This window comes from Mya arenaria, chromosome 5, assembly GCF_026914265.1.
Source record: "Mya arenaria isolate MELC-2E11 chromosome 5, ASM2691426v1".
NCBI classification, from domain to species: domain Eukaryota; kingdom Metazoa; phylum Mollusca; class Bivalvia; order Myida; family Myidae; genus Mya; species Mya arenaria.
The window spans coordinates 6,280,701-6,299,433 of NC_069126.1; the positions used below are offsets into that span (position 1 = coordinate 6,280,701).

Here is an 18,733-nt window from a genome sequence, read left to right on the forward strand (position 1 = left end):
TTTGCTGAAATATATTACTATTTGAATGTTTTACTATTATTAACATAAATTTTGTAAAAGAAATGGAATAAATTTAACTTTGTTTCTTTATAAAAATGCTTATCTGAGTCTGAGTGTTTCTTTATAAAAAATGCTTATCTGAGTCTGAGTCTAGACTTGGTCTAGACTTGGACTTGAGACTGTTCGTAATCATGGCCCCAAATGTAAATGTTGATGTGATACTGTTATTATAGGAGCAAAGATGATAAAACATGATGTATGTGTTACAAAGAATTTGTTGAACAATCAGGCAGGTACACATCTGTTGTCCAAATTAGTTATATAAGTGGTACATTTAAGAATTCAGAATTCCAAGCCTAAGTCTGAAACTCAGACTCAAGATGTGCGTAAATACGGACCTTAGGTGTTGTGAGATGAACTTACAATCTCATTCTCATGTTTCAGGGAGGTGATGGCATTTTCCGTCCAGGGGTTTGTGTCCAACACAGCGGAGGGTCCGCAGATTCCCACCACACTGACCGTTCCATTACCACAGGTAGGGAAGGACATTGACATTTTGAAAGTTCTTTTGTAGAATTGTCCTTGAAATACTTTGATATTATAAAAAGGAACAACAGAGCTGCTCACAACAAAAGTTTGTGGTTTGAGGAAATGTGTTGGGAGATTCTTCGACTTAATAAATTTTTCATACATTGGCTAGATTATCATGATTTGATTGTTGGGCTTAAGTTAATTTTGAATTAAGAGGACTTGTTGAGGAGTTCATTAACAATTAATATTTATCAAAGGCGATGGTAACCGGATTCAGGCATCATATTGATTTATATTAGTCGGTTTTATTAGCTCGACTATTCCATGATTAAGGAGAGTTATACTAGTCCCCCTAGTGTCGGCGTCTCTCATTAGTTAAGGTTTTGCATGTATATGAGGACCTTTTGTTCATGATCTCTGCAGATGCATTTTCTATTGGAAATGTACATATACCGGGTATATCAGTATTTGCAGAGCCCTTTACTGGGTATGTCTATTTTGTGCTGAGCCCTGTTATGGGGTATTGTCAGTCTTGTGCTGGGCCCTGTTACCGGGTATGTGATTTTTGTGCTGAGCCCTGTTACTGGGTATGTGATTTTTTGTGCTGAGCCCTGTTACTGGGTATCTCAGTCTTGTGCTGGGCCCTGCTACTGGGTATCTCAGTCTTGTGCTGGGCCCTGTTACTGGGTATCTCAGTCTTGTGCTGAGCCCTGTTACTGGGTATCTCAGTCTTGTGCTGGGACCTGTTACTGGGTATCTCAGTCTTGTGCTGGGCCCTGTTACTGGGTATCTCAGTCTTGTGCTGAGCCCTGTTACTGGGTATCTCAGTCTTGTGCTGGGCCCTGTTACTGGGTATGTGATTTTTGTGCTGAGCCCTGTTACTGGGTATCTCAGTCTTGTGCTGAGCCACATAATCAAGATTTAGATACAGCGGCTAAATTTCTATATGATTGTTTGTCAGATGTGTCTATAGAGTTGCGGGAGGGAAACAAAAGTTCCGCTGGTGACAGCGGCCACCAATCAGGTATTGGGAAATGTGTGTGAATCTCGTGCAACTGTATTCCACCATCGCTTGCTATGTACCAACATGCACCAGTCCTGCATTGTACACTTCTGCCTTTATAATGTATCTGCGTATATATAATCTACCTACTATATAATAATGCTAGTTTGAAATTTGAAATTTTGACAACATTTATTTAGAAAACCGGTTTTTCGAAAACAAAAAAGTGGGATATTGTGATTGGCTTGTTTCACCATTGTCTTCATAGTGAAAAGGTTTCTTAGGATTAACTAAAAAAATGTTTAAAAATATTTACATGAAGCTGAGTACACATGTTGTCAAAACAATACGCACATATGCAGCAAGGCCCATGACTCTGGCTTTAATTATCAATAGTTATTGAGTTATGCCCCTTTTTCGACTGAAAGAAAGCAACAGATAAGTGTTGACATTCAATCTGCAGTGCTCTAAATGTTATATGCATGGGTTGAGTGTGAAAACCTTGCCTTCTCTCTGTCACAAGTGCTATTTATAACCTTGACTCTTAAGCTTCATTGCCCTTTTCACCTTTTATATGGCTTCTTGACCTTGAACTTTGTATGAAGCTTCTTGACCCTGAACTTTGTATACATGTTCTTGAACCTTTTATGGAGCTTATTGACCTTACGCTTTTAAAACATCTTCTTAACCTTGAACCTTGTATAAAACTTTTTGGCCTTGAACTTTGTATACAGTTTCTTGAACCTTGTATGCAGCTATTTTACCTTGAACTTTGTATACAGCTTCTTGACCTTGAACCTTGTATGCAGCTTCTTGACCTTGAACCTTGTATGCAGCTTCTTGACCTTGAACCTGGTATACAGCTTATTGACCATTAACTTTGTGTACAGCTTCGGGAGCTTGCAAACGACTAGCTTCTTCACCTTGAACTATGTTCGTCCAAATTATTCTGTACCCTTAAGCTCTTGCATTATATTTATTAATCATCCAACCTTACCTGTAAGCTCTTTTTACTGCTTGCTCTGTATTTCATGTATGCATAAATAAAATAGCTACCATATTTACAGAATTGCAAATGAAAGATGTATTAACAGGATCATGTAGGATTATCGATATTTGAGTGAATTCTTTAAAAAAAAAATGTTTTTTTTTTTATCAAAATCTCAAGCTTATCATTGAAGAATTACTTCTAAATAACAAAATACAGCATAAGAATTTAAGTGCAGCTTGCTTCTCTTTTTTACCCCATGTTTCTAAGGAACTTTTTTATTTTTAATTTTGATTATATTACAGTATCTAAATTGGATTAAGTGGGCCTGACCGATTTTTCTGCTGATATATCATGACTTTAGATGATTTTCATTCCATTATTAAGTTATTAAGCACATGGTATATTACCCTTTTTAATGATGGTGAAGGTTAATGGTTTCTTAGTATAAAAAGTGTTGTCTTAATTTGATAGTGCTGTGAAAGCTATTGGCATGCTTGGTCTCACAATATAGAGAATATAATATAATTCTGCAATAAATTTATCTTTTTAATATTATTTTTTATTTCAGATGAAAATGGAATGCTTATAAAGCAGGGTCGTAAGGGTCCCGGGTACCGCCCAGGGATTGGCCCTGGCCCGGGGGTGGTCAACTGGAATGAAATGCTTCCCCCACCCCCTGTCCATCCACCAAGTGACACAGAGTATAACCCAGATGATGCCCTGTATTCTGAGATTCCTGAGGATCGATCCCGGAGCCCGCACTTGCCTGCTCAGAATTCGTCATGTTCCTGCCCAGTGTCAGCACACCCGCAACCGGTGTCTGCAGGTCCCTATCCTGGCTCGTACTCAGAAAACTGCAATAGGTGTCAGTCACTGCGAAACTTTGACAGCCGACCCTACTCCCCCCAGCAATTGATCCAGTTGCACCGTCAGCACAGTCAGGGGTGCCAGCCTCATCATGCCCGGGCACAAACAGGCTCCCAGAGAGGCCCAGGAGGTACGCCCATGTACATGCATGGTTATGCCCAACCCTGGGACAGCCAGCCCCTCCCACGGGGCCCATATGACTATGAGCTTGCCAAAGTGCCCCAAGAGGGAGGCTATAACTACACACAACCTATACAGGATGGGTTGATAAAACATTCTAACACTCTGAACTCCAGAGGGGGTCAGGGTTGGCGGCCCCACCCTGGGGACGGACAATTACCCTACATGGGGGCTCCTGTTTGTGACAGTGCTAACATTCCTGGTGGGCCCCCTGGAAACTACTGTGAGGGGCCCTGTAGAGGGCAGGGTGATACTCTAAACTCTATAAATAGTGGTTACCATAGAAACCTAAGTGACAATGGCCAGCTTCCATATTTGGAAGGCTACATGATAGAATCTCCGCCGAGTAGTGGGACGGGGTCAGACTATCGTGTGTGTAACAGTGGTGGTAGTCAAGCGGGAAGTGGGGGCGACTCGGGAAGGTCAAGGTCAACTGGTATCCAGGGGCAACCAGCGCAGTATCCACACCGCATGTTCCAGTCTGGGTAGGTTCAATTGTAATTTTTCGAATTCTAACATTAAATTCATGATTAAAATATTTAGGTGTAGCTTTGAAATATATTTCAATTTAAGGTGAATGACAATTCATTTGAATACAGATTTTTCTAGTACCATTGTTGAACTGTCTGAGTAAAGAGGGTTAGAGTAGCCAGTGACCAGTACAGGTTTCCTCCTCTTGCCCAAGAGGAAGTGGGTTCAATCCCCACCTGGGAAACTTTCTCATTTGCCTCTCAAAATGGACTGGTTTCTACCCATAAAGTGGACTCGATTCTGATGCTATAGCTATAGGTGTTCATTACAACCCAGCTTAAAAAGAAGAATTTAGGATATGTTTTCTGTAGCTTGCTCCTCCATTATAGCTGATAATAAGAAACATTATCATTCTGAAAGTACTTGTTTTAAAAATAGCAATGTTAAAACCGAGATATGCTGTGTTATTTAGCCCAGTAGATGAGGGTTTTGCCCGGAACACTGACTCTCCAATTTCCGAGGACCCAGAGGCCTGTGATACAGAGACGGAAAGCCAGAGAGGTAAGTTTTTATAGTGCGATATTAATTTTTCCCAAATATAGAATCATTTTACACATAATTTTGATTGTGATTCATATTGCATTAACTGTTTTGAGTTTCATGCAAATGTTTTAAAAAATTATCTTAAAGATTTGTTCTGACATCCCTTTTGTAAAAACGGGCAGATCAAATGTATTTAAATGTCCAGGATATCTTATTTAGAAAATTTGACAATAAGATCTTGCATTTCGTTGTGATTTAAAAACCGAATATTCAATAATTCTAATAGAAATCAATAATTTTTAACTAATGTTTTTCTTCCAGATTCTTTGGTTGCCCACTGGGAGAGTGTCGGGGAGGGGAGTGATGTACATTCCAGCTCGGAAGCAGAGGGGTCGGGTGAGGATGGGGAAGGGGGGAACATTCTCACCGAGGAGGATTTCGCGAGCGCCGTCGCCCGTGCAGCCCAGCTTTCTGGTCTTACTGTCGTTGGCTCAACCGTCACTGACCCAAATCATAACCAGAAACAAGGTTGGAGGATCTTGCTTAATTTACCTCAAATAAATTGTCACCTTTTTTTCATAACTCTTTAAGTCAGTTTTCTGCCATATGTAGATATTGGTATCATTTGGTTTGTGAGGCCTGTGAGTCCTTTCCAATGGTATGATTATTTTGTTTCTGAAGGTGAATAAATAGTTGAACTTCAAATTGGAAAACACCGTAAATCACTCAATTTAAGCCAACTCTGTAACATTAAACTTGATTTTCTATGAACATGAAAAAAATGACAAATGGGATTATGGAATTAAGGTGACAAAGTGACACTATATTAACAATTACTGTACAGAAATAGCAGTGCGTTTTTTTTCTCACCATAATGCAGACTTAGAGCAAACCTATATTTTACATTGGAGGTGATAATACAAGGGCTGCTCTTTCTATTATTATAAATTTCAGTTTTAAGAATCAGGCTCAAGTATTCTTGATTTCCCTTTTAATGTAATGTAATGTTATCCTTTTAAAGAGGTTGGAGACTTTTACAGAAATAAATTTTAAGGATAATCATTATAAACTGCTCTTTTTTAACGAAATCATATAGTAATTATTGTAAGTAATATGGCTTACTGAAATAAAGATACTTAAACCTGTTATGCTTAAGATGTATCGAGAAATTGAGGCAAATTGAGAGTGACTAGGTATTATTATTATTAATTCTAAACAGATGCTTAGATTAAAATTTTAATTTAGACCAACTATGAAAGAGCTGACAGCTCTATGCAGCAGTTACTTCCCTTTGCTGTACAATAATTGGCAATTATTTGACCCTAGCATGTTTATCTCCCTTTAGTAAAAAAGACCCGTCGTCAAAGGCAACAAGCACGTCCACCTAGCCCCGGTTACAGCACAGATAGCAACTACGGTACTGCTGATATCCCTCACAAACCTTTCCCGAGGTCCCATCGCCGAAAACAGCTCGTCGAAACAAATAAACTTAGGAGGAAGGACGATAACTCTGCAACTCCTGATTCTAACATGCCTTCTAATGGTTGGTCTCAGATTAATCCTTATTTATATCATTAATGATGTCGCCATCATGGATTAACATTGTAATATATTTTATATTGATATATATAACCTGTGTTATAACTATTCAATAACTGTGACTTAATATCATAAATAAAAAGCGTCGAAAATGGCCGTGGCTATTTGCGATGTTTAATTGATTTATCACATATGTATATATGATATAAATGGAATATCACATTTATGGTTAAATAATATGAAATTTATCAAACTCATTCATTAAAATTACGAAATTAAAAAAACTTGTTTAATGAATTCTGTATTATTTGATTACTTATATTAGATCCTAGATATGTAATAAATAGGTGTTGATATTTGTATTGAAAAAGTTACTGCCTATATATCTATAAAATTATTGTTAATCTGTCCGGTGAGTTTTCTTCAAAAAAGACTTTGTTCATGCAGTTTTTGTTAGAGAATTTTGTGAGCGATGGTAATTTTGAGCATAAATATATTTGAAAGTGAAACATTTTATATATACAATAAGAATTGTATAGTTTTCTGAAACATTTCGATCTATAGTGGAAAAAAGGATGTCAATCTGGAACACATTTTCGAACATTTTAAAATTTTAATATAGTATACGATTTCAGAAATAACTATGTCTTAATAATCAGTACTCATTATTTTGCATTTCATACTTGAAATACTAACATTTCCTATTCTCTTTCCTTAGACTTTGATGCGGCAAGTGTTCCCCACCCCGCCCCCTCTAGTCCCGACCCCCTGCCCTCCCTGTACCGGCCACGTCCTACTGAGACCACGCCCACCAACAAACCATCACCTATGTTCCAGTTCTCGGATGATGTATGTGTATGATTTTAAATTGTAACAAAATGAATATCTATTTTGAAGTAGTATTATCATAATTTTTTGTATATGGATATTTTATGTCTTAAAAATTGTTAAAAATACGCATATTTAATCTCGTCTGATTTTTTTTGTAAGAAAATCATTTGAGGTATTGTTGTAACTTTAGTGTCATTCTCATAGGCGGTGTGGTTATGTAAAAACGTATACCTTGGCAATAATTAAGAAAGCATTCAAGATATTTAAAAAAAAATTCACACACTCATTGCCAGAGACATTGTGCATATGTATATCTAGACCAATAACTATGGCATTAATAACTGTTGAGTTATGCCCGTTGTGAAATTAAAAAAACAAAACAGTCAAGCATTGGCATCCCCTCTGTTGCACTCTTGTTGATAGTATTAGAAGATTTTGTAGTAAAGTTTTTGTTGTTCATCAGAAAAAAATATTTGAAAACAATAAATTAAAAAAAATGATACGAAAATTAATTTCTACTAAAATTAAAACCTTTGGTCTAGATTCCAAGAAAAATATTCTACAGCCAGAACTTGATGTACTTCAGTACAATTCATTTTATTGTAACAATTAATCAAGTTATTTTTTTGGCTCCAGAATTAGTTTTCTTTTAAATATTTACAAAACCTTTTTATCAAAAGTTTCTGTAAGAATATGTTTTAAAAACTTATAAACATGCAAGATTTTGAATCATAATACATGTACATTTATTTGTATGCATATCATATTTCTTATGTATGACTTGATTTCTTGATACAATTTGATTTAAGAGATTTTGATTAAAGAGATTTTACCATTTTATTACAGATCCCAGTGGTATGATGTTAAGAAGACCTGGATACAATACTCCTTACGTGTCAACGTTCGAGATTAATCTGTGCATGGATGGACAAACACGCCACTACTAATCACCTTGGTTACCTTCTGACTGAACCTTAGCAACGGTTACATTACACTCCTCTATGCAGAAGATGTAGTTTCATTGATCACCATGGTAACCAACCCAGTATTCCCAGGCAACGGTTACATTATACTCATCAGTTCAGAATATGAAGTTCTAATGATCACCATGGTAACAAACTAAGCGAAATTGAGCAAAGAGTTATTTTTAACTCTTGAAATAAGAGGATTTAATTCTACAGATCGCCATGGTGCAACAGTTTCAGAAAACACTTCAATGAGAGTATGTATCCTTACTGGTTGCCATGGTAACCAACCTAGCAACAGAAATAAGACATTCTCCAGTTCAGAAGATGAAATTCTGCTGATTACCATGGTTACAAACTGAGGTTACATAGCAATGGTTATGTTAGACTATTCCACAGTTATGTTTAACTCTTCAATTGAGGAGATCAGTTCTTTTGATTACCATGGTTACCTACCTAGCAACAATAACATTAGACTCTTCAGTCCAGAAGTTTAGTGGGAAAAAGACATGAAAATAGAGAATCGTGATCTGTGCTTTCTGTTAATGCTTCGCTGTGTTTATTTATGTCTGTACTTAAGTGTTGATGGATACCTCTAAGGCCGGACCAAAACAGACGCTAAATGCCAAAACAAGATAGCGACCACGATATACACTGTAACCAAAGATATTTGGATTATGACATGGATCATCTGCTATTTATTTCTCGATAAAAATTTGATTTTTATGGTTATTTAAACTCACTAACTTTTGGTGTACTTACAAATGACAAACATGACTTTGTAGTGATTTTATACGTTTGTCATAAACTCCATTGAAATCCTTGCATGAACCAAAAAAGGTGTATTCAAGTATTAGTCTGAGTATGGAAATCCAATGCATTGGCATTGTTAAAAAGGTGTTGAAAATACTTTTTGTTGCCATGTTGAAAATACTTTTTGTTGCCAATTTATGTAAATGTATTAATAATATTTATTTAATCATTTAAGAAATTAGATGCTTAAAACAAATCATTCTTGATAGTTTTTTTTTTTCGTGGATACTGCTTGGTGCCACATTGTATACTGCTTTGTTTAGCCTTGATAGTGTACCTCCAGATTCAAAACAATAAAATTGTGATTCGAACTTACTAGTAGTGATCAGTCTTTGGTGCAAAATCTGGCTATTAAAAATAACATTATCTGTGAACAGAACTTTATAAGTGATAATAAATTAAGTATGTGAAGAAAGGCTCATGAATAGCATCTAATTTTGTACATAAAGCCTATATTTGGGTAAAAAAAAATCTTAATTATTAAATGTAAAATACAAACAAAATTTTAGCTAGATTGAAAAGAAAAAAAAATCCAGGAAAAGCTCTTATTATAGACATCTTTACAACTGGATATGCTAAATACGTCTTAATCATTTACATGACTTAAGATTAATTAAGCTCGAAAAACATGATGATGACATAAATCATGTATATAAATTGTAACATTTGATAGGAGTTTAATATACATTTGTATTTTGCTTATGCAATTATTCCTGGTCAAATGCCCAGAAAAAAGGTCATGTTTGTTTTTTAAATAATAGGATTGTGATTATTTCAAACATTATAACATTGTATGAATTAATGATGATCATTTGTAAACTTTCAAAACAGCACTTCAAAGCGTCATCAAATGACTTAATTTTTTAAGATACATGTAGTTTACATGTTTGTGCATGTGTTAACGCCTATGTGTATGATGTATCATAATTATGTGTATAAACAGAAACTAAATACACATAAATGTGTAGAAAGGAAGTAAACATAAATATGTGTGAGAGAAAATAAACATTGTGCAATATATATGTATATAGAGCAAAATATCTATAGATAAGTTGACAGTTCTTATTTTTGTTAATGTGTGTGAATGTTAACATGTTCTAAAAGAATAATGAGGATAGCCTGCCGGCTATACAATGCTGTTTTCAAGACGTACTGTAGAACCAGTTCTATGTTATTTATTACAAATACATGTATAACTCTCAATTTGCCATGATAATTATACTTAAAAAAGAAAATATTCAATAACTTTAATTATTGTATGCTTAGTATATTTCCACCCTTTTCATTGGTCGAGATGTCACATGACAAACCATAAGTTATACACACCAGCAAACTGTGATTTTGTTGTAAACAAACATACGTCTGCTTGACAGGACATTGCGTCATTCCCGTTGTACGCTATGATAAAAATTACCGACTAAAAGTAATGGGCAGCCAGTTGTTTTAAATACAATTATAACGGTTAGGTTTTCGGCTGTGTTATCCAAATTTTTGATAGTTCAATATATCAATATCTAATATCTAATAATATCTATTAACCAATCAAATTGTTAACAACTTGTCAAAGATTTATACAATTAGCTCCAGAACATCCATGATTTCATTTTCTAAGCATAGCGGTAAAATTAGGGCATGCTGCATAAGACATATGATATGACAAGAGAGTTTAGGAAGTTTATTACTAAAAGCATATAATAAAATACTAACAGACTGATGATTATTGATAGTGTCTCGGTGAATAACACTTTGCTGCATAAGAAATATGATGTGAAAAAAGGGTTTAAGAAGGTTATTACTAAAAGCATATAATAAAATACTAACATACTGATGATAGCGTCTCGGTAAATAACACTTTGCCTCATAAGAATTATGATGTAAAAAGAGGGTTTAGGAAGATTGTTACTAAAAGCATATAATAAAATACTAACAGACTGATGATAGCGTCTCGGTGAATATTGTGACTTTGTATAGTCCATAAGATGGAATATACATGTACACTTAATCACCAGTTAATAACTGTATATGGGAAATATCAAGATTACTTACATTGCTGTTATTGTTTAACAAGTTCTCATTCCTCCTTAAAGGAATGAGAGCAACATTTTTAAAACTTTAAAGGGACTCATTCACATTTTATAGTCTCAGACATCACAAAAAAAAATGTGCGTTATAATACAAAATAATGGTTACAATGATAAAACAACATCGAAAGTTCAATCAAGAGGTTTATTGTAAAACAATATTTTGAAATGTGAAAGGAAATGCTTTATTTTGCTGAAAAACGTTACTTACTCTGAATTAATTTCTTTTTTAAGCTTTGATTTACAAAATTCTGTTCAAATAAGTATCTGCCAGTTACTGTTTGGTATATGTTTATCAAAGAATGTATAATATCACAATTTCAAATAAGTTTCAAAAAATTGTTTCGAACATAAAATCTGTAAATGAGACCCTTTAATGTTTTCTACATATTTGATTATATCTGACATTGGGCCGATTGTTCAGAATGTTGTTAAAGTTAACAATGTGATTAACAAGATCGTTGTTAACTTTCAAATGTCAAATAGTTCATGATGTGCTTATATACTTAAATACACAAGTCCAGCTGAAACAGTTGTCTCAATTTTTGTTAGAAATGGTGCAGATCACTTGTGAATGCATTCAACTTTTAGAGCAGTAAAAGTAGCAATCGAACACTGATGACGTTAACAAAGTTGCTGACTCTAACAAAATTCTGAACAAATCGGCCCTGATGATAAGAATGTGCTGAATGTATAAGCTAAGCAATAAGCATAACAGGCATGTGCTAAATTACATTTAAGATAAGTATGAGTATTGTTTATGATTATTTTGATATTATAAGTTATTTATGTGTTAACTAAAATGCATAATCATTTTATGTTGCTATTAGATGTCTATTGAAAAATAATAAAATGATAAAAACTAAAACCTGTGTTGGATTTGTTTATGGTTCAAGACATTCAAATTGGACAGCATTAAATTGGGTAAGTTTTGTAAGGGTATATATGAATGGGACGGTTGAGTATAAAAGACTGGCCTGACTAGGCCAATTTCAGACCAACCGAAATGAATGGAAATCTCGGTATGTATCCGGAAAAGAAAGCCGGATATAAAAGACTGCCCGAACTGGAAGGTGCATTAAGATTTGAAAATATGTATTGTTTTGTGAAGTGCATTTATAATTATAAAATATAATTTGTAAACAACATGTTTTAACGTTGTGCAACAATTGAATGTCGTTCGTTCATGTTTACATATTACAAATGATCAAGCATCGGTCTCAGATAATGATTACAAATATTTTGTAATGTACAAAATACAGTACCCGGTACTTTTGTGTCTATCATATGCAATTAACTGAAGAAAATATAAACACAAAAGGAGAGAAAAAATATGGTGGCAATAAAATAAATAATGTCAGATCAGTCAGGAAACTGGAAACTGGAAACTTTGTTTTAAGTATGCCTTAGCATGTTTTGAGAATATGGCCTACTAACCCTGTATTAATCCCCATCTGTACATGTTTAAGCTCATCTGAGCTAAAATGTATTGTTATAAGTACTTATTTGTAACCCTCTCATCATTCATCATGGACATTTATTTTGCGCCAAATTACTTCTTTATCTTAATCCAAACTCATTCGTAGTATACTTTCAAAGTTAGAATCCAAGCAGAATTTTGGTTCTCATTCCAATGGCAATGAGAAAAGGAATATAATTGTGAAAAATAGATGTACTAAGTTTTAAACGCAAACATTTTACAAAGATTGTCAAACAAGTTATTACAACATTATATTAATCAATCTTGTTGGCACACGGGGATTTCACGGTGTCTTCGCCTCGCCGATGAGGCGAGCCCGGGGAGAACTTTGACAAGTGCCGCCACTACTACTACCCGGGCGGGACAGATAGGCAGACGGTGTACTGCACGCGTTGGGACTTTGTCGTTTTCTCGCGGTTTCCGTCCACGCCCGAACGAGCAAAGCAGCTGCGAGCCTGGCACTTGGTGCACGATGTTATGGAATAATGTGGTTTTGTGTTGTGGGGGAAACCGAAGTACCCAGAGGAATCCCACTTGTCCGGCTTGGTGACCACAAACCAAACTCACATGCGCCCAGGCTGGGAATCAAACCCGGGTTGCGTAGGTGAGTAGGGAGTGCACTAATCTGCCGCAATAGCTTAAGTAAAAATAAATTACCCTTATGTAACGAATGTGTCAAAATCTGTATCTACATGTACAATGTATGAACCTATTGATAATGCGTGAATATCTGTATCTACATGTACACATGTATGAAACTATGGAGGGAGATGTAAAAATGTGTAACCATGAAGTTAAAGGGTTAAGAAATCCAGTATCAATATTATCATAGTTCAAGTCTGTAATTAGTTATAACTGGTCCATTATCCATTTTTTTTTTTTAAAAACTGTGAATAATGCATATAGCCAATAATGTGCACTAATCTGCCGCAATAGCTTAAGTAAAAATAAATTACCCTTATGTAACGAATGTGTCAAAATCTGTATCTACATGTATGAACCTATTGATAATACGTGAATATCTGTATCTACATTGTATGTCTAAGAAACTATGGAGGGAGATGTAATAATGTGTAACCATGAAGTTAAAGGGTTAAGAAATCCAGTATCAACATAGTTCAAGTCTGTAATTAGTTATAACTGGTCCATTATCCATTTATTTATTTTTTAAACTGAATAATGCATATAGCCAATACTGGGATCAATAACAAATCCTACTCCTAGATGCATATTGACACTCTATGTAACTACATTTTTAAATATCTATTGTTATGGTGTTACATACAGAACCAGACAATATCATATATTGATAGAATAGACTTTGTAGGAAATAAGGTTTAAAAAGGTCAGTTTTCAATGCAGTGACACCTTATTAGACTTTTATGCAAGTGAAGTAACCGCTGCGTAGTTTGAATGTAGTGTGTCTGTTAAAAGTGTTGTCTGTTTCCATTTTTCAAAAGAACAGTGCGGTGTAGTCTTTTAAACGCAAGGGAGGCTACTCAAAGTTAATTTATGCCCAATACAGATGGTACGAATTCAGTCCCCAGCAAAACCATCCTTCACATTGCAATATCGATTTCATCACAAAGTCAGAATCATTAGGTATTCACATATTTATGGTAGCCACAGTGTGTTGTATTTTGTTCCATAAATTGAACACTGCTGGACATTACAACAACTGTTGAAAGTGAAAGTGAAAGTTAACAGGTGAAACTATCATAACTATTTATAAGATTCCTGGATTAGAAAAAATAATAAAGTTTTTGAGTCATTTCTGTTTGTTTTTTTAATTTTCGTACTTTGACTCAAAGATGTCTGAGTTCCCGAAGTTCCTGGACCTGGATATAGAAAAAGATATCTCTGGACGTATAACACCCAGGTGTGTAAACAATATTAGATCCATTCAGATTTCTGAGCTACATGTATTTTGCAATAATAAAGGTAAGCATTTAACACTCCTACATGTATCATATAGGCAGTGTGCATGGTTAGCCACAATAATATCTATAAGGGTTTCAGCGAAAGAGTTGTGGAAGGGTGCTGTATCCTGTCCTTGGTTGGTAGAACCCTTCTCACTAACGGGTCCAGTGGGACCCGGCGCCCCCTCCCATAAATTAAAAGTGCATTTTTCATTTCAATATACAGGAGAAAAAAAGTAATAAAATACGCCATTTCTGACTAGAAACGTTTTCTTGGAGGAGAATATCCCCCCCCCCGCCAATACTTTAATTAATTAAACCAAATAAATTTATAGTTATATTTCAGATAAAATCATTTGAGGATCATAAGGTAAAAAGATCAAGGTGACCTTGAGGGTAAAAAACAGTTTCCTGTCGAAAACCAAAAAACACTGACACCAAGGTACTTAACACTGGCATTACCAGTTGATAATGACACGTTGGTCAAGGTTACGGTGACCTTGAGGTTACACAATGGTTTCCATTCAATAACTAAGAAATGTTTGTGCCCAGGAACGTCATACTTGATAATGCCAGTTAGTCATGACTAGTAGATGACTCCTATGTTGCAGTGACTATGAGGTAAAAACGGTTTCCGCTCAATACAACTAAAGAAGTTGGCACCCAGTAACTTCTTACTTGGTATGCCAATTGGTCATGACGAGTAGATGACCCCTATTGATTTTAAGGCATTAGGTAAACGGTCAATGTGATCATGAGGTAAAATAACAGTTTTCATTGAATTACTAAAGAACTCAAGGGCTCAGGAACTTTATCATTGGTTTGGTAGTTGGTATTAATTAGTAGATCACCTCTATTGATTTTGAGGTCAATAGGTTAAGGTCTACGTGACCTTCGGGTGCTTAACAATTTGTATGTCATCAGTTGGTACGTCACATTTCTTTCCACTCAATAATTAAAGAACGCTTGGACCCAGTAACTAAATATTCGGACCAAGTGGTCTCGCGAGGAACGACAATGGCGAATCGGGCGCCAAAAAGTCCCAATATTCGCCCATTTGAAACATCAGCGGGACATTGCAATATTTAGCATATCATAATCTGTCGATCAGCGAGTACTTGTTCAGTCAAAACATCGCAATTAGCCATTTATAATCGGTAATCTCATAATAGTTGGGCCGTATATCATCCACTTTTCGAAGTATCGCCAGTAGGCGGAGCTATTGAACGTCAACCAATCAAAATGTACATTGAGAAGACCCTGATCAAGTGATAAAAGTTTGTTAAAATGTGATTGAAAAGGCGACATACTTATGAAAAATCTTGTCTAGCATTAATACAGTTTAAAAAAAACCAATTGATTTTTGTATTGTACAAACAAGGTACGCCATTTAAAACATTGTTGCTTTTGAAGCAGACGATCAGTGTCATTGGCAAGGTGGCGCTTAGAAAATCAATAACATGACTCATTAACAAATTATTTATATTTTTTGTGAAATTATTATGATAAAATATGTTGCAATCACAAAAATATTTCTTTGCTTTATGTAGCGTTTACTTACAGTATTTTCCTCATGCTTACGATTTTAAGAAAATGGATGATTTGGGGAGATCGCAATTTTGTCAGAACAATTTTCGGAGATTATTTCTAAACCTTTTACTATGTATTGGTTATTTTTTTCATCAAGGACAGAAATTAAACAAAATATCATTTAATTCATAAATGTCAGCATATTGAAAAGTATTTCACCAAAGACAAGTGAATAATAGCACAACTGAATGTGGCATTCGTACCCTATCTCGATCGTACCAAAATAGGATTCGCCCCCTGCTCGTATTGTTTTTAACAGTTTTTTTATGAGGCCATTCGGATTGTTTCTAAAGCTTAGCTTCCTTTGTTTTTGTTTCATTTTAGATGCTATTTGAAGCTAACTATGTGACAAACGACAAGTACACTTTTGCTGAGCCAAAAGGGATACATTCTTTTATGAAAAATTCATATACTGATATAGTTAAACCAGTCAAGGTGAATGTAAATATAAAATGAGGTTTTTTGTATGGCACAGTATTCGTATCAGTGTAACGATTAGTATCACATCTCCTAATAGTCTCCCTTCTTATCCCTAATATGACTGGAAGGAGAAGTAAATTTCGGCGTAGTGAGATACCTGCACGTATGAAATTCCTGGATCTTGTTGGTATGCAGATCGGTCATGACCAATAGATGACCCCTATGTTTGTTCGTCTCCTGTCAAATAGTCCAAATTTCATGTCCATCATTGATTATTTCTTAGGCCAAAAAATGATTTGGTCAGTGTTATATCCTTTTCAAAAAAGGCAGGGTTGGTATTTTTTTTATTAGGCTACATTATTTTCATCATTGGGGAATGGTGTTAAAGTAATCTTCTGTATAAAGCGTAAAATCTTTAAGCTACATACTAAAACACTTTAAGATGCACTGTTACTCCCAAATATGATGTATCAAAAGTAATACAATTGTTTTAATTTACCGAAAAGGATGAATAAATACCGAAAACAATGGTTCTCACGAAGGATACCATGTTTATTATTAAAAAGAAAGGTTCAGAAAACATGATATTTCTACCTTATGAGATGATCGTTGATCACTGTAAATCTTTAAGGACCAACCAGTCAATTGATATATGTGCGTTTTCACTATTAAATACACGTTACAACTTCTTGTTATTAGTAATTATTATTTACCAATAAATGGTGACTAATATAGTAATTAAAGGTTTATTATTCAAATATACGTTTGTAAGACCTGTGTATCTAACCAGAAACTTCGCGAACTCGGTATGTCAGTTGGTCATGACTATTAGATGTCCCCTATTGATTTTGAGATCAGTAGGTCAAAGGCGCTGTGACATTGAGGTGAAAAAAAAAACAGTTTCCGCTCGATTAATAAAGAGCGCTTTCACACAGGAACTTCTTACAAGTTTGGTATGCCAGTTAGTTTCAACATTATATATTTTACGATTGTGAAGAAAGGTATGTTAACTTATACTAACTCATTCTCGTTAGCACTATGTTGCGCGAGAGTGTGGTCGTGTGTTGTGGGAAAGACCGGAGTGCCCGGAGAAGCCCACTTGTCCGGCTTGGTGGCCACGAATCAAACGCTCATGCGCCCAGGCTGGGAATCTAGCCCGGGTCGCCTAGGTGAGAAACGAGTGCACTAACCACTGCGTTAACCGGACAAGTGGTATGCCAGATGGTCATGACTAGTACATGTAGAGGACCCCTCTTGATTTTTAGGCCAAAAGGTTAATGGTCAAGGTGACCTTGAAGTAAAATAACAGTTTCCTTTGAATAACTTAAGAGCACTTGGGCTCAGGAACTTAATCCTTGGTTTGCTAGTTGGTCATTCGGAACTCCTCGGCCATTTTATAGAAAACAACCTCGGATGTATGCCGGTACATCAGTTGAAGTAGTTCGTAAATTTTTGAATTATATCATTAATTAAATGTATTTTTTTAGAGTTGTATTTATTAATCTAAGTTTAAATTGATTGCCAGTGAAGTGAATTATTGTAAACAAAATTAAGATTCCCACGAGTAAAGTCATAAAGTTTAACTGCTTAATAAAATTACTACGCGATCTACTTGCAGCGGACTTAAACGTGCCACTTTTTGAGTATGTAAACCGTCCAAATACATCCGAGGTTGTTTTTGAAAAAAAAATGGCCGAGGAGCTCCGAATGGCTAGTTGGTCTGTCTTGATTAGTAGATCACACGTATTTATTTTGAGGTCAAGGTCACAGGAGCTAAATATTTTTTGGCCACCAGTCTGTATGTCACATTTTTTCCACTCAATTAGTAAAGAAAGCTTGGACCCAAGAACTTCATACTTGGACCCAGGAACTTCATACTTGGTATGCAGGTTGGTCATGACCAGTAGATGATCCCTTTATTCGTTCGTCTCCAGTCTAAAAGTACAAATTTCATGTCCATCATTGATTATAACTTACATAAGACCAAGCACTTTTTAAAAAAAGCAACAACAACCAATTACCGGATATTCCATAAGAGTCATGGATACCATAAAAATATGGAGAAACTGTATACATGTAGTATTTAAAATATTGATACATTTCATAAGCGTTCATGAATATCATAAGGAGAAACTGTGTACATGTTGTATTGAAAGTATTGACACATTTGATATTTTTCATGAATACCATATGGAAAAACTGTATACTAGTAGTATTTAAAGTATTGATCAATTCCAACAGAGCTGTGGGACCTCTCTAGATGTCATTTATCGTGAGATTATTTTGGATTCAAAATTACTTCTATGGCGAATATCCCACCAACGAATTGGGGTAAAACACCCCGTTTGGCTTCAAAACTGTTTCAGTCACACTTGTGGGTGTGTGACAGGGTCAAGCCGTAATGAAGCCATTATCAGGCGAAACTAGACCTCAACTCAAGAACAACAACATTGATTGGCGCCGCTCTGAAGAGCGCGCCTATTATGGAATGGGAATTTATTTTAGTAAG

General features: G+C 35.3%; 2 protein-coding genes across 8 annotated transcripts in view; both read left to right on the plus strand.

Moving 5' to 3' along the window:
- The window catches only part of LOC128234607 (roundabout homolog 2-like), a 124,845-nt gene extending 113,162 nt beyond the window's left edge, over positions 1-11,683 (plus strand). For 6 of the 7 annotated variants that reach the window (XM_052948938.1, XM_052948936.1, XM_052948940.1 and 3 more), the window contains 8 exons: positions 445-535; positions 1,493-1,555; positions 3,094-4,057; positions 4,516-4,604; positions 4,908-5,114; positions 5,932-6,129; positions 6,844-6,974; positions 7,803-11,683. In XM_052948938.1, coding sequence (XP_052804898.1) covers positions 445-535; positions 1,493-1,555; positions 3,094-4,057; positions 4,516-4,604; positions 4,908-5,114; positions 5,932-6,129; positions 6,844-6,974; positions 7,803-7,817 — 1,758 coding nt within the window. In that variant the 3' untranslated portion in view covers positions 7,818-11,683. The remainder of the gene's footprint in view (positions 1-444; positions 536-1,492; positions 1,556-3,093; positions 4,058-4,515; positions 4,605-4,907; positions 5,115-5,931; positions 6,130-6,843; positions 6,975-7,802) is intronic. The other variant, XM_052948942.1, reaches the window with a different exon arrangement.
- A 2,134-nt stretch (positions 11,684-13,817) lies between these two features.
- LOC128234255 (uridine phosphorylase 2-like) overlaps positions 13,818-18,733 on the plus strand; it is a 31,854-nt gene continuing 26,938 nt past the window's right edge. The window contains exon 1 of the mRNA XM_052948368.1: positions 13,818-14,174. Within this exon, the coding sequence (XP_052804328.1) occupies positions 14,107-14,174 (68 nt within the window). The 5' untranslated portion in view covers positions 13,818-14,106. The remainder of the gene's footprint in view (positions 14,175-18,733) is intronic.